The following is a 15,011-nucleotide window of genomic DNA, read 5'->3' as shown; positions in this document are numbered from 1 at the left end:
AAGCCAGCTTCATTCTGGAATAAGGTGCTGTGGACTGATGAAAGTAAAATTGAGTTATTTGGGCATAACAAGGGGCGTTATGCATGGAGGAAAAAGAACACAGCATTCAAAGTAAAACACCTGCTACCTACAGTAAAATACGGTGGTGGTTCCATCATGCTGTGGGGCTGTGTGGCCAGTGCAGAAACTGGGAATCTTGTCAAAGTTGAGAGACGCATGGATTCCACTCAGTATCAGCAGATTCTGGAGACCAATGTCCAGGAATCAGTGACAAAGCTGAAGCTGCGCCGGGGCTGGATCTTTCAACAAGACAACGACCCGAAACACTTCTCAAAATCTACTAAGGCATTCATGCAGAGGAACAAGTACAATGTTCTAGAATGGCCATTTCAGTCCCCAGACCTGAATATTATTGAAAATCTGTGGTGTGAGTTAAAAAGAGCTGTCCATGTTCGAAAGCCATCGGACCTGAATTAACTAGCAATGTTTTGTAAAGAGGAATGGTTCAAAATACCTTCTACCACAACCCAGACTCTCATTGGAACCTACAGGAAGCGTTTAGAGGTTGTAATTTCTGCAAAAGGCGAATCTACTAAATATTGATTTCATTTCTTTTTTTTGTGGTTCCCAAATTTATGTACCTGCCTGATTTTGTTTAAACAATTATTGCACACTTTCTGTAAGTCCAATAAACTTCATTTCACTTCTCAAATATCACTGTGTGTCTCTTATATGATATATTTAACTGACATTTTCTTTTATTGCAACAACCAACGATTTATACAGGAAAATAATGACCATTAAGAAGGTTGCCCAAAGTTTTGCATCCACTGTATATACATAAAGACATCAGTTAAGTTGGCTGGCTCTTTTGTTAGTAACCTGGTTAATTCAATGTTGTCTTACACAAAATAAATACCATGATTGTGTACTTATACTTTAATTGAGATTTAGGCAACAAATACTGCTCAAAGAACCAAGAAAGTCCAGAGAGAAAACTGAAGCAACAACAAGCGGCTTTTTCCCCAGAGACAGTTGATCAAGTTTTAATGGCTTAAAAAAAACCCTGCATAAACCACACCTACAATAAAAGAACTGAAACTTCCATCACATGACTAACCATCATGTGAAGCAGTGTCTCAAATGCTTGACAAAAAAGGAAAAGTGCAAAATGGATAGAAAAAAGTATTTTATTATCACATATGATATTACATCCAAGTCGATGCATGCAGCTAATGAAATAGGTGAAAGAAGGAAGTGTCACATGAGTCATCTTCTGCATGTGATCTGTTGGAACCTGCGAAAGACAGAACAAACATTATGTAGGGCTAAACGTTACAGCAGAGTCAGCATGAACCTGAGATAACACACTTAAAAATGTGCAGTGAGAGAATACTGAGCATACTAATCGATGACTGACTTTGTGTTTGTCTACTGCGTGTAGACGTGTTCAGAAATATTGTCACTGATCAATAAAAGCTGCTCATGGAATTCTTTAAGTTTCATGTGATCTTGTATAGATTTCTATTTCTGTGGCTTCTGTTAGTGCAGTTAAAGTTCACTCATGTGAGCCTGCGGTGAAGGTTTTTTTCCATGAGATTTCTGTTTTACTGTCCGTTTCTCAATCAACAAGTCAGTTCGTTTAACATCAGTAGTATTTCATTGAGAAATACTAAGAAATACTTTAGTCTTGAGCTATCAGAAATATTCAGAAGAGAAAAAAGGCAAGTCTTTTGACAGTTGAGCAGCATGCAATATTTGTCAAAAGAACCAAACCTTTTTAAGTGTATTTGCGTGCCACATAAAAGTCAGATTTTAAACTTCTTTTAACAATGTTAAAATCAAAACAATATTAACAAATGCAGTAATTCGTCCATCTGTCCAACCATTTTCTTTCACTTATCCACTTATGTATCTTCTTGGAAGGTGTTCTGACAGTATTGCGTCTCCTGGATGAGGTAGATTTGGTGTGTGTGTTTAAGTGTGGTAGTGTAGCAGTGAGTGTGTGTCTGTAAAAAAGCATGTGATGGCTGCAAAGAAGAAAAGCGAGCTAATCGGGATTCTCTGAACTGAGGTTTGGCCTGTTATTTGATGCGACGTTTCCTGCGGCATAACACAGAAGTTCTGATAGCGTGGACGTAAATAATTAATGTTAATTACTAATGTTAGAATAATTCAGGGGCCAGTCGAACAGCACTGGGTAAGTGGTTCAAGTTTTATTGGCCCAATAAGACTGCTTTATATTTTAAAACATTAATAGAATGTAATTAGTAGACTTGAAATAAGCCTTGAAATAAATAGGGTGTAGTACACCCCATGCCCCCCCTTTAGACTTACCCCTGCTTACTGTTGGCATCAGTGTGACAGAAAGGATGGCTGTAGTCAACCTCCATTAGGCTGTCTTATTTAAACATTGTATGAGACTAAGTTAAAAGTTCAGTTGCATAAATATAATTTTATTGTAATTTCTATAGCTTTATTGTAGATGTGTTGCTGTGTTAAGCAAACTGCGGTGGGTGGGAGCAGCTAGAAAGTTCACTTTTCTTCCTGTTTGCACTTGTTGATCAATGGTTTTGATGAAGGACAGTTTTTCCCAGTAAAGGCCTTTGTGGTGATTACACGAACAAGCACTGCTATTTTGAACGTTCGAAACATGTTTTCGTTCACGCCACCTGATTGCACCATCTCTGCAACAGCTCCGCCCCGTGGCTTTTCTGTCTTATTTAAAAAGATATTTTTAATTGTCATTCTTTTTATTCACACATGTGATCCTAGATATGTTTCTAATGCAGGTCTGTTTTTAAATCACAAATGTGGGAGAAACAGCTCTTCTTACATGGATTAAATGAAACATCGGAGAAAATAATTTCTCCTGGGGAAGTTTTTTAATGGAATTATCCAAGTTACAGCCCTAGTCAATATTAACGTGTTGTGACAGGAGCAATTTTTCACCTTTGTTAACTGAAGGGAAGTGCTCACCTTTAATGACAACTAAGAGCTAATCAGCACAGGAAGTGTACTTATTTCTTCCTAAATGTATCAGAGAACCCAAACAATAGTGTCTTTTGTTCTCTACAGTTTAAACAAAAGCACTCTGAAATAAAACAACACCGGCCTCTGATAAGCAACCACTAGGGCTGTTCGATATAACGATATATATCGATGACGATATAAAAACATCTTCATTTTACGCCATTGTTTGTTTCGTGGTGTCGCAAAATAAACTGTTTGCGGCAATATTTTTTCATCGTTCTGATGGTCACTGTAGTGGCTATATTAATTTCTTAAAGTTCTCTCTTTCTCTTATATTTAATATAACCACACTACTGACGGACAAGCGCCTGTTTTTATGCGTTGTCGCTACAACAGCGACAGTAACACCTTCGCGTGTCCGCTTGTTTATGTTCCACATAAACCTTTCACAATAAAGCTCAAGATCCTGTTGAGACTTTTCAAAATAAACCGAATCACGTGAAAGAGCAGATTATTTACGGATGAGAATTAAAAAAGAGCCGCCAGGTGCTAAAAAAATAAACCTTAGACTCAAACGTTAGAACAGGCTTTTCCCCGCAGCACGCCGTGTAATAAATACTAAGAAAACAGCGGCTGTTACAACTTCTCTCTAAAAATGTATCGTTTCATGCATCGGTTAAAACACTCGACTCCGGGTAAAGGACGCGCAGCTGGAAACACTTCGCAAGTCGAGCTGCCCGAGATTCACAGAATTTACAGAAAATGTTACATTTTTGTGATTTATATCGGGATATGAGATTCTGGTCATATCGCACAGCCCTAGCAACCACCACTGTCGATCAACACAAATACTGATGTATAGTATTGTGGTTATATTAGAGCACCACAACGACTGTATTAAAAGGTCAGTTCAGACTTAACAGTAAAATCCCCTACTCCCAGTTCCTGTTGATTATAGCATTTTAACTAATAGTTTAATTAATCACTTCATGGCGAAAGAATACAGACACTTATTAGTAGAGGCTGAAAGATTTATCAGTCAACTGTAATTATCAGGCATTATTGTCCTATCACACATATTTCTGTTGGAATATATGTAGTGAAGCTATTATAATATCATTGTGTATGCGTACACGTCTAGTTAAATCCATTTCAGACAAACAGATGGAGGGAGGAGAAGGGGGGGTGCTTATCTGTTTTCAAGAGGCACGAGGGAGCTCAATATTTTTACTTTAATGGTTTTGTGGAAAGAATCAATCATTTAAATCCTGATTAAATTGCTTCAACAATGACACCTGCAGGCAAGGCGAGAGATGACAGGGCTGTATCTGTAGGTAGGGGGTAGATGAGGAGGACAGTACAAACTCAGGGTAGGACCTCTTATTAGAGCTTAATACACATCTATGTTTGTCTGGAGGATCTCATGTGGATCTGCTGTTGTTGCAGACATGCAAAATGATCCTCCCTTACAAATCAGCAAGCAAACAAAGTAAATACAGACAATGTGTTTGTGCAAACTAATCTTATATGAACCAAATGTATGAACTTGTAGTAAAGTAATACACTCACATATTACAGGGATGGTGACTAATGAACTGATCATTTATTTAGAGGATTATCTTTGTGTTTGGCTACTTCATGTGTGATGGTCATGTCCACAAACACACAACTGAAATACTTTTGTAATATTCATTCACATTTTTACACTCCTGCCTCATTTTCACAATAAGTTAGTTTGCAGTCACTAAAGCTATAAAGCAAACAACTGGTTTAATGAATTTGGTTAATTTGTTTTAATACATTATCACACTATATCATATTCCTTTCTGGTATGAGCAAGCAAGGAGGCTGAGGGTGGAGCTGGTTTAGGTACAGAGTTTACAACCAAATGGACTTAACCATCTGTTGTAACCACATGGGGGAGTTTGTTTTTTCTAATTATTGTCCCTGTGCAGCAATGATGCACAGAAAAGAAGGTCAGACACCAACTAGGGAGAATCAGAGGGACAAACGGAACAATACTGTCATCCCTTATGTAGCAGGTTTATCAGAGAAACTCAGGAGTCTTCTCCAAGCACGAGATCCCAGTGCACTTCAGACCCAGCCACGCACTCAGACAAAAACTGGTTCATCTCAAAGACAAAACTACCAAACAGAAACTTAACAACGTGGTGTATGCTGTACAGTGCAGCGAGGAATGCTTTGGACAGAGAAGACAGATGGTTTGAAAGAGGAGTGAAAGAAGCCATCTATGTCCACTGTGAACATGAGCAGGGCTTACAAAACTAACTGTCTGCCATCTATAATCCAGTTTTGAGGTTGGTATGTCTGTGAAGGTTCTCAGTCATCCAGGTTATCGTAGTCTAAGGAGCTTGGATAGAACAGCGTCTGGACTTCTTAAAGTTGCTTGAAAACGTTTCACCTCTCATTCAAGAAGCTTTTTCACTTCTAATGTCAAATGGTGGAAAGTCCCATATTTAAGTCCTATGGGAGTGTCCCCCTAAGAGTGACATGGATCCCCTAATGTCCACTGTGAACGACCCTCTTTGAACAGAGCCCATGGCTTACAACACCAACTGTCTGCCATCCAGTTTTGAGATCCCTTTCCAGACGCCTTAAAGCCCACTCACATCCTGGGCCTTTTGACCTCAGAAAATCACATGATAGGGTGAAGCCTTGGCTGATTGTTACCTACACCCGTTTTCACACCTTGGCTCATGCGATTAGGTAGAGGATCATTAGGGGGTCCATGACACTCTTGGGGACACTCCCATAGGGCTTAAAATCCAAGACTCTCCACCAATTGCACTTAGAACTGAAGAAGCTTCTCAGATGAAGGGCGAAACACCTTCAAGAAAACTTAAAGAAGTCCAGACGGATGACTGAGAACCTTCACAGACACATTGTCTGTTTTTTTTTCTTTTCTTATGTGTTTAAAATGCTTTAAATCAGTTACTAGAGGTTGTATTCGGTTGCTTGTTCCCTGATATCCAGGATCACAGAAGTGACTTTCCCCCGCAAATAAACAGCGGTATTCCTTTCTGTCTGGGCTATTTAAAGGTCGAATTAATCATCAGTGCTAAAACACTTTATTACATGCATGAGGTTTGTTCTCATCCACTGTGTGTGTGTGTGTGTGTGTGTGTGTGTGTGTGTGTGTGTGTGTGTGTGTGTGTGTAAGCGATTTTCTTCAATAAACCGCTGATACGTTTTCACTACTGTAACTACTCAACTGTGCTTCTGATTGCCATTTCTCTAATGGAGTTAAGCGGCTGATAAAGCAGAGTATTTCATATTTTACTACAGCCCAAAAATACACGCATGTAACAGACAGCTGTGGTGATAAAACAGCACTTTGTTTCACTCTGAGCACCAGTGATTTTAAACACCTCCGCCATTCATTAAGCCTTACATTTAATCACTTCTGGGGTCCGCAGCAGTTACTGTTGGGGACCTGGGCGTCTTTCTTCAGCACAGTGGGCCTCACAACGTCCACATCACGGTGCAGGTGATCCAGTACGCCAGCGAGCATGCTGGGAGCTGCGTAGAAATCCACCAGAAAGTAAGTCCCTCGGCTGTGCCTCTGGTTGTGTTTGGTCATTCTGTAGGGCAGCTGTCTTTCTCCCAAGTTCTCCAGGTCTCTCACCAAGGCGCCCCGCTCCATTAACGTCTCCACCGTCCTTCGCAGAGCTGCCGCCGTCTCCGGCCGCTGCATCTGTTTCAGGATCAGGGCCAGCTCGTACCGAGGCATGGCTGCAGCGAAGTAATACCCGACTCACACGTTTAATTCAGCTAGAACTGGGCTGTCATTGCCACACTGCTCAGTTGAAAGGCGACATGTTATGACACGAGGGGCAGACACGAAAGGTCTTTAGTGATGACGCATAAAGCGTGCGCCTTCGTGGGCAACAAAGCCTACTAAATATAAAAAATAGGAGTCATTTATTTTTTTTTAAATATGGCGTTAAATCTATAAATAAGTGTATTTCAATAATAAAAAAATTGCGTCTTATTTAGCATACCCACATATTTTACTCGTATTGTTTTAGGAAATTAGTCACGTGAGAGCAACCCGAAATATTTGTAAAGTTTTCTAAAGGATTTTTAAAATCACAATTAGTCAGTGGAATTGTGTTTTATTTAGTTTTCTGACATTTGGAAATCTCTAGAAACTGGTATTTATTTTTTTACTGAAGCGTGGATACGTCGACACCAAGCGTCTGCTCACAAGTGCCTGATTCCGTCACTTCCTTTTCCAGAAGAACGTGTTGAAGATGGCGGCGGAGAAGTCGGTACCGAGTGATCTTTTCAAATGCGTGTACTCGTTTCTGGTGGAGAACAAGTTCACCAAAGCGGCTCAGGAGTTCTTGAAAAAGACTAAAGTGGTGAGTAGCCTACGCTGTGTGGCGGTGTTTGACGGACACGTCCTGTCGTCGGGTATTAGACGTTAGGTCCAGGCGGCACGAGGGGTAAATACGTGCAGGTTACCGAGCCGGTGAAGTTAGCACGTGTATCAGCTGCAACCTGCCTTTGGGCTAATTAACGGTCTCAGTGCGTTAAAGTGTAAATACTGCAGCGTGTTTATACTTTTTAAATTATGATTTGTGGAGTTTTAGTCACAAATTCAAAGTGCTGCAAGGGAATTATTAACTTACTACTTGACGTGTTTCTCTACAGGCTCCGCAAGATCAGAATGAGGAGAGACTCGTCAATATCTACAACTTCTGGGTGAAGTGAGTTGCTTATTAATATTTATTTATTTTTATCCGAGAGGGGTTTTTCAAATAAAAATATGAAACGCATGACCAAGCTGACTTTCTGTGTCGATAAGTATGTTCCTTTAAAAATGTATTGGTACAATAGAAATTCCACTGCTGCTCTCCTAGTGTCCAAGGGTCTGTTGAGTTGAGGATTATCAGAGAAAAATCTAATACAATATAAACACAACCCTTTTGTTGTTTTACAAATTTGAAGCGCTTTTTGTTTAGACAAATGGGAAATGAAATGGTTCTTATATAGCACTGTACTACTCTACTTGAATGTTCAAAGCATTTTATTCAACATGCCAAAGAATAGTTTACCATGCAGAGTGGAGGGATTCAACCAGTCTCTCACTAACTCAGTGTTCAGTTTTTTGCCCAAGGACACTTTGGTATGCAGGCTAACGACTAAAGCATTATTATTTGCATATCTTTCTACTCTGGGAAAGGGAGTGCCTTTTATCCCGTTGAAGTTTTCTTTTTAACATTAATATAGGGTGGTGTTGCATACTGTGTATTAATATAATTATGGGCTGTATCATTGAAACTCTATTTTAAATAGATCTCCCGAAGCCAAAAAACGAAAGGTGCCTCCGAACTGGACGGGACCGTCAGCCAAGAAGGCAAAACCCAGCACTGAGAGCTCCAGCAGTGAAGAGTCAAGCAGTGAGGATGAAGAGGCTGGCGCAAAACAAACTAAAGTAGCTCCTGCAGGTATAACCTTCATATTTGATATGGATAACTGAAAGGGTTGGCTGAATTCTGCTAGTAATGTGCATTCTGAAACGCTGTGATATTACATTTTTCCTCATTCTACATTTTAGCAGCCAAAAAGGGGCCTGCTAAAGCAGCAGCTACTAAAGCTGCATCCAGCAGCAGTGAAGACTCTAGTGACTCTGAGGAGGACAAAGCTCCTGCAAAGCCTGCTGCAAAGGTAGAAGGAAGCATCAGAATCAGACATTCTCATGATAGCCTGTTATTGCTACATTACCTTGCCCGTTATCCTTTTATTAAAATGTAGTGTCTGTTTGTAGGCACCTGTGAAACAACCTCCTGCTGCTGCAGGTAGCACAAGGAAAAAGGATAGCAGCTCCAGCAGTGAAGAGTCTGACTCTGAGGAAGAACAAACCGCCAACGCTCCTGCACAAAGTAAGTCTATATTGAGTAATTTGTTTAAGTTAAGATTGGGGAAAAATCTTGGGTTATTTAATTTACTGTATGCGTTTCTGAATAACAGAACCCAAGGCTGGTGCAGTCACAACACCCAAAGCAGCTGTTGCTGCCAAAGGTGCAGCTCAAAAGAAGAAGGAGAGCAGCAGCAGCGAAGACAGCTCCTCAGATTCTGAAGATGAGAAGCCAGCCAAGGTACACAAGGCCTTCTTTATGTTGTTATGTGTTGTTGATTGTCTCACACTCAGCCAAGTGTGGTGTGTAGCGGATAAATGCATGCAGCAGATATTAACAGCATATTTCCATGTGTTCTGTCAGGCTCCAGTCAAACCAGCTCCAGTCAAACCAGCCCCAGTAAATAAAGCTGGTGCTGAGTCAAGTAGTGAAGACTCTTCATCAGAGGATGAGGCTCCTCCCAGCAAAAAACCCAAAGCAGGTGTGTTTTCATGCTTTCTTACAACTATACAAGCTACACAGTAACAAAAGTCTGGTTTGGAAAGATGTGAGGCACACTTGCATCAGCGGCAAACCTGAGAAGTGAATCCCAATCAAGTCTTTTTAGCCTATTACTGATGTGCGTAAGTTCGACAGCTATATGAAAAAATAAGTGAGATTGAGTTCACATTAATTACAACAGTCCAGTTTTGTCCATATCATGATCATAACACCAGTCTGCTCTGACTGAATTATACCCAGAGCTGTTCACTTGGTCATCTCTGGAATGATCTGTGATTATCAGAATCAGATTACTTTATTGATCCCTAAGGGAAATTATTTATTAAAATATGTTTGTATTTTTTTGATGCTGACGATCTACATTTGTCTTTCTAGGAGCATACAGTGCTGTACCACCTCCTGCTTCAATCCACAAAGCTCCTGTTGCACCAGTAGCAAGCAAGGCCAAGGACAGCGACTCTTCAGACAGCAGTGATGACAGCAGTGATGACGACAAAAAGGTGGCAGGTAAGTGGGTTCCTTTTTATTTTTTCCCCACCTTGACTTCTTGGTGTTTATTGTTAAATGTCTAACAGCATTTTAACTTGCACAGCAAAACCAGCCCCCGTAAAGTCACCTGCAGCCAAACCTGGAGCGTCCAAACCTGCTGCAAAGAAGCAGGAGTCCAGCTCAGAGAGCTCTGGTATGGATCACAAACGTCACTCGCCCATTTCCCATCTTAAAATGATGATCAGTTTGTGACAGTGAATGTTTGTAAATGTCTCTCATCTTTCTAGATTCCAGCTCAGAAGAGGAGACGGCCAAGAAGCCTGCAGGTAAAGGAGCCCCAGTCAAAACTTCTCCAGCTAAAGAGGTGAAGAAACCTGCAACAAAGGTGACTCCTGCTAAAGCGGCTCCAGCTAAGTCCGCTAAAGATGAATCCTCCGAGGAGGACTCCAGTTCAGAGGAGGAGGAGGCAGCAAAGAAACCCCCAACCAAAGCTGCACCTGCCAAGACTACGCCAGCTCAGAAAGACGAGTCCTCGAGCTCAGGTAGGAGATGCACATTTTGGGTATTTGAGCTTCAGAAGTTGTTAAATATGACCTAATATAATTTCTGTTATTAACCCTATATTGTTTGCAAACCTTCATGACAACATTGATCTTGCTTTCCAGATTCAGATAGCAGCTCTGAAGATGAGGCCCCAGCAAAGCCTCCCACAAAAACCGCAACCCCATCCGCAGCTTCTGGAGCTTCTAAACCCCAAGCCAAGGCAGCAGAGACCAGCTCTGACTCGGAGGACTCCTCTGAGGATGAGGAAGAGCCAGTGAAAGCCAAGCCTGCTAAAACGGCTACACCAACTTCAAAGCCTGCAGCAAAGCCCCCTGCAGCAAAGCCCCCTGCAGCAAAGCCCCCTGCAGCAAAGCCCCCTGCAGCAAAGCCCCCTGCAGCAAAGCCCCCTGCAGCAGCAGAGAGCAGTTCAGAGTCTGACTCTTCGTCTGAAGATGAAGAGGAGCCTGCTAAGACTAAACCAGCAGCAGCTAAGCCAGCTTCAAAGAGTTCCACCCCTGCAGCTAAGCCTGCTGCTGCAGCAGAAAGCAGCTCTGACTCCGACTCCTCATCAGAAGATGAAGAACCGGCCAAGCCAACAGCAGCTAAGCCTGCAACACCAGCTTCAAAGAAGGCTACTCCGGTAGCAAAGGCTACTCCTGCAGCAGAGAGCAGCTCCGACTCCTCCTCTGAAGATGAAGAGCAGCCAGCCAAGGCTAAACCTGCAGCAGCTAAAGCTGCTACTTCAGCCTCAAAGCATGCTAAATCTGCAGGAAAGGCCGCTAAACCTGCAGGAAAGCCTGCCCCGAAAGAGAGTAGCTCAGAGTCCTCTTCTGAGGATGATGAAGAGCCAGCTAAGACCAAGCCAGCAGCAGCTAAGCCTGCTACGCCCGCTTCAAAGCCTGCTACTCCTGCAGCTAAGACTGCTGCTGCAGAAGAAAGCAGCTCTGACAGCTCAGACTCAGAGGATGAGGCAGCTAAGAAACAAGCTCCAGTTGCTTCCAAGAAGCCCGCCCCTGCAGCTGAGAGAACAACAAAGGCAGCGCCTGCAGTCAAAAAGGCAAAAAAAGCAGAGGAGAGCAGCTCTGATTCCTCAGATAGCTCTGATTCAGAGACGGAGACCCCCGTGACTAAGTCTACAGTTGCCAATGGCAAGGCAGCAACTCCCAAGACGGCAGCAGCATCAGCGAAGGTTGCAGCAAAGCCAGCAGAGTCATCATCCAGCGACAGCAGCTCTGAGGAGAGTTCATCAGATGAGGCTAAAGTGCCACGTAAAGCAGCCACTGCACCCAACACCCCAAAAAACAGTAAGTCTCAAACATCTGGTCATTAAATGGGGAAAAAAAAAAACTATCACTTAACTGTCGGTCCTTAAGTGTTTAATATTTATAGAAGTGTAGTGTTTACTAGAGCAGGGCGATATGGCCAAAAATATTTATCACGATATATATTTGAAAATTTGCGATAACGATATAACTGACGATATAATGGATGCGAGACAAAATACAACTCCACAACATTACTAGCGCAAAAAGACAACCTTCCATTTATTTTCACTTAAACAAGAAGCTGGTTTTTATGTACATTAAAGCTTTATAAAAATGCAACAGTGCAAATGCAAATTCCTTGCTGAAAGTTTAACCAAAAGGCATTTCCAGTACAAATGGGCTGACATATCCTGAGCATAACCATGTATAATATCCACTGAAGTTAAAAAGAGGTGCTTTGCAACATTAAACTGCAGTGTGCAGTACATATGTTTCGGACCATAAGGTGCACGGGATTATAAGGCACATTAAGCGAAACAAAGCAGTCAGATAAATCAAACTTTATTAAAATCATTCTTCTTGCTTCCTCCACTTCTGTACCATTGATTCATTAATGTTGAATTCTCTGGCAGCTGCTCTATTCCCATGTTGTTGCAGTATATTAATGACTAACCTCGTATTGTGGATGGATTATCTCAGTTGTTCTCCTGACTGAAGTTTGGTCCGTTTACAGCATCCTGCCATGCGATTGCATTTGTCTCTAACCATGAGGAACCTTCACGTTAACTTTTATAAGTGGAAAAGTGTTAGTGTTCGTCCTCCAGCTTCACTGTTTATGTTATGCTAACATAGCTGTGTCGCTAGCGATCACCTAGCACATCATTATATACCAGCTAGCCCAACTTCAGTAACCCTACAAACGTCACTGCTGTTTAGTTTCCTGTCTTCATTTATGTTGGAAGTGATAGCAGAGCTGTACGTTTGATTTTTTTTTTTCAGAAATCTCTCAGTCAGAACATGCAATATCATGCTTAGGTAACTAGCGAGACTAGCGAGCTAACTTCCGCTAGCTTCCTGCTAACTTCTAACTCTGTTAAATGTAATAACTTTTGTTTTCATGGATGCCTGGAAGTTAAACTTTATAGTTACACCTGGTAAAGCAGCAATGCTGATCGTTTTATTAAAGATGAAAGAATTTAGACAGTTTTTAACTCTAAGTGATGCTGCAGTGTTGTTTGACCTGAAGCATACGGAGTTTAGGACCCAGATTACTCCCAGATTTAAGAGCATCTTAGTCCGACAAATATGACAATAACAACGGCCGCTTGCATGTTCTGCAAAAAATGTGCTTTGTTGTGTATCTGACGGACAAACACCAATCCAGTTCCACATCACTGAAGTTGCACCATTTTTACAAACCAATTCTGGTTCATCTGTTTCACTCAACAATCGGCCATGTGCGTATGAAAACAAAGGCACTGCGCATGCGCGTTTTACTCCCATTCTATCGCGATATTTCATTTTCCTATCATTGCCTAACATTATACCGGTATTACCGTGAACGGTATAATATGGCCCAGCCCTAGTGTTTACTAAGTATGAGCCCCTTTTCATCTGATACAGGTACTAATGGAAAAAGAAAAAAGGATGAAGAATCATCAGAAAGCGAAGAGGAAGAAACGGATTTAAAAACACCAAAAAATAAGAAGGCCACAACCACACCACAGACTTTCCCTAAAGCCAATAAGAAGGTAAGACCTGCACAAAGCTAGAATTGAATTAAAGTGAACTGAAATAAGCTGACTGAAACATTTTGTTTTCCAGTCTACCAACGTACCCTTCCGTAGAATAAAAGACGACGAAGTAAATGTGGACCCGCGCCTTGCAGACAATTCGTTTGATGCAAAGGTGAATTATTTAATCATAATAATCATTTTTACAGGATTACTGAGCATTATAGTTGTTGAGGTGGCAGATAAACAAACTTTTTTTTTTTCTCTCTTTATAATGTTCTATTTCAGATGGGAGCCAATGGAGACTGGGGCCAGAAAGCTAACGATGTGCTCAAGTTCACAAAAGGTAAATCATTCCGCCACGAAAAGACAAAGAAGAAAAGAGGAAGCTACCGTGGGGGAGCCATCTCCACTTCAGTCAACTCCATTAAGTTTGACAGCGACTGAGAAAGTCCACAACCTCCCATTTCAACTGTACTGTACCGGACAGATCAGGAATACAAGTTGTCTGCTCAAACCACCCTCCTGTAAACAGTCTCTCCAGCAGTAGCAGCAGCACACTAACAGAAGATGGTCCATCACACTGAACTGGCCCTTTGATTCGACTTTGCTTTAGTCTGTAATGGAGTTTACATTTAGCAGAGCTGTGGCAGCAGGGAAATGTGCTCCCAACTGTGACATCACTTATAGCCACTAGGTGGCTGCAGCCACTGGCTAATGGAGAAAATGTTTGGCTCTTTCTGCTTGTTTTCACAACCTCCTTTCTTCTTAAATGGTGAATGTTTGTAACATTAAGCAATCTTCTTGTCTAGGTATGATCGAAATTAATCCATCTATACATGTTCTTCATTTTCAAATTTGTTTTTTGTTTAATAGACTACATGGATTCTTGATGTTTGTCCCTTTTCCTTTTTTTTTTCTTCTTTGTCCACATTTAAATGTGAAGAGGTTTGGGGCTTTTTCTTAACATCACAAGAAAACCTATCAAGTAGAAATTTTATACTGTATTTATTATGTTTTATTCCACTTCAATCTTTAAGGGCCTCTCAAGGTCTTTTCTCTGTTCAAGGATTTTTTTTCTTTGGATCCGTTCCCTTTGTTAGGAAGTCCTTTCAGTCCCTCCCTGTACTGTTCAGTGGTATTAAGTATGTAATTCGAACATAGCCATGCTCGTTTCAGTTATTTGATTATCATATGAGATCCTGTGTACCGCTGTCATTTTTTTTTTCTTTTACACCTCAAATCTGTAAATAAAGACTAAACAATATACTGGTGATGATTTCATGGACAGTTCACTCACTGTTTGCTCAGCTGACAGTTTTACATGTGCACAATTGGAGAGGAACTCCAATTTTTAGTATCTGCACATACCAAGTTGTTGCGTGTGTGCTGATATTGTTGTTGGCAAATTAACGGTCTAGAAAGTACATATTTTTAAACTTTGTTAACCCTTTAAACCCTGAACTGTGGAATAACAGCCAGAAAAAAATATTTTCTTTTTAAATTGAGTGCTTATTAAACCTTAATGAAATAAATTAATTTGCGTGTTTACATTTGTATCATATTTGCTACATCAGGCTTTATTTTTTGCAACTTATTCTTTAGAAATCTACTTTGCAATT

The 15,011-nt window shown here is 41.1% G+C and overlaps 2 protein-coding genes across 2 annotated transcripts; one reads left to right on the top strand and one right to left on the bottom strand.

Moving 5' to 3' along the window:
• Positions 1-1,176: 1,176 nt before the first annotated feature.
• Positions 1,177-6,863, bottom strand: mrps6 (mitochondrial ribosomal protein S6). Its single transcript, XM_004556078.6, has 2 exons — positions 6,386-6,863; positions 1,177-1,297 (listed from the first exon to the last, which is right to left on the bottom strand). Exon 1 carries the CDS (start codon positions 6,722-6,724, stop codon positions 6,392-6,394), a length of 333 nt encoding a protein of 110 aa, XP_004556135.1. The 5' UTR covers positions 6,725-6,863; the 3' UTR covers positions 1,177-1,297; positions 6,386-6,391.
• A 332-nt stretch (positions 6,864-7,195) lies between these two features.
• On the top strand, positions 7,196-14,656 carry nolc1 (nucleolar and coiled-body phosphoprotein 1). The gene is made up of 14 exons (XM_004556077.4): positions 7,196-7,358; positions 7,651-7,706; positions 8,296-8,447; positions 8,558-8,667; positions 8,768-8,882; positions 8,971-9,098; positions 9,222-9,339; positions 9,735-9,866; positions 9,952-10,041; positions 10,136-10,390; positions 10,514-11,695; positions 13,280-13,407; positions 13,481-13,564; positions 13,678-14,656. The coding sequence occupies exons 1-14, from the start codon at positions 7,248-7,250 to the stop codon at positions 13,834-13,836; spliced, it is 2,820 nt and encodes a 939-aa protein (XP_004556134.3). The 5' UTR covers positions 7,196-7,247; the 3' UTR covers positions 13,837-14,656.
• Positions 14,657-15,011: the final 355 nt, after the last annotated feature.

Source organism: Maylandia zebra, linkage group LG13 (assembly GCF_041146795.1).
Source record: "Maylandia zebra isolate NMK-2024a linkage group LG13, Mzebra_GT3a, whole genome shotgun sequence".
Taxonomy (NCBI): domain Eukaryota; kingdom Metazoa; phylum Chordata; class Actinopteri; order Cichliformes; family Cichlidae; genus Maylandia; species Maylandia zebra.
This window is presented reverse-complemented; position numbering and strand designations above follow the sequence as displayed.

What these genes read in the sequence shown, in the direction of transcription:
- mrps6 (XM_004556078.6), bottom strand. Translation starts at nt 6,724, where the DNA reads ATGCCTCGGTACGAGCTGGCCCTGATCCTGAAACAGATGCAGCGGCCG.
- nolc1 (XM_004556077.4), top strand. Translation starts at nt 7,248, where the DNA reads ATGGCGGCGGAGAAGTCGGTACCGAGTGATCTTTTCAAATGCGTGTAC. An exon ending in ATCTACAACTTCTGGGTGAA is followed by an intron (nt 7,707 to 8,295) that starts GTGAGTTGCTTA and finishes TATTTTAAATAG; the next exon opens with ATCTCCCGAAGCCAAAAAAC. An exon ending in CGCCAACGCTCCTGCACAAA is followed by an intron (nt 8,883 to 8,970) that starts GTAAGTCTATAT and finishes TCTGAATAACAG; the next exon opens with AACCCAAGGCTGGTGCAGTC.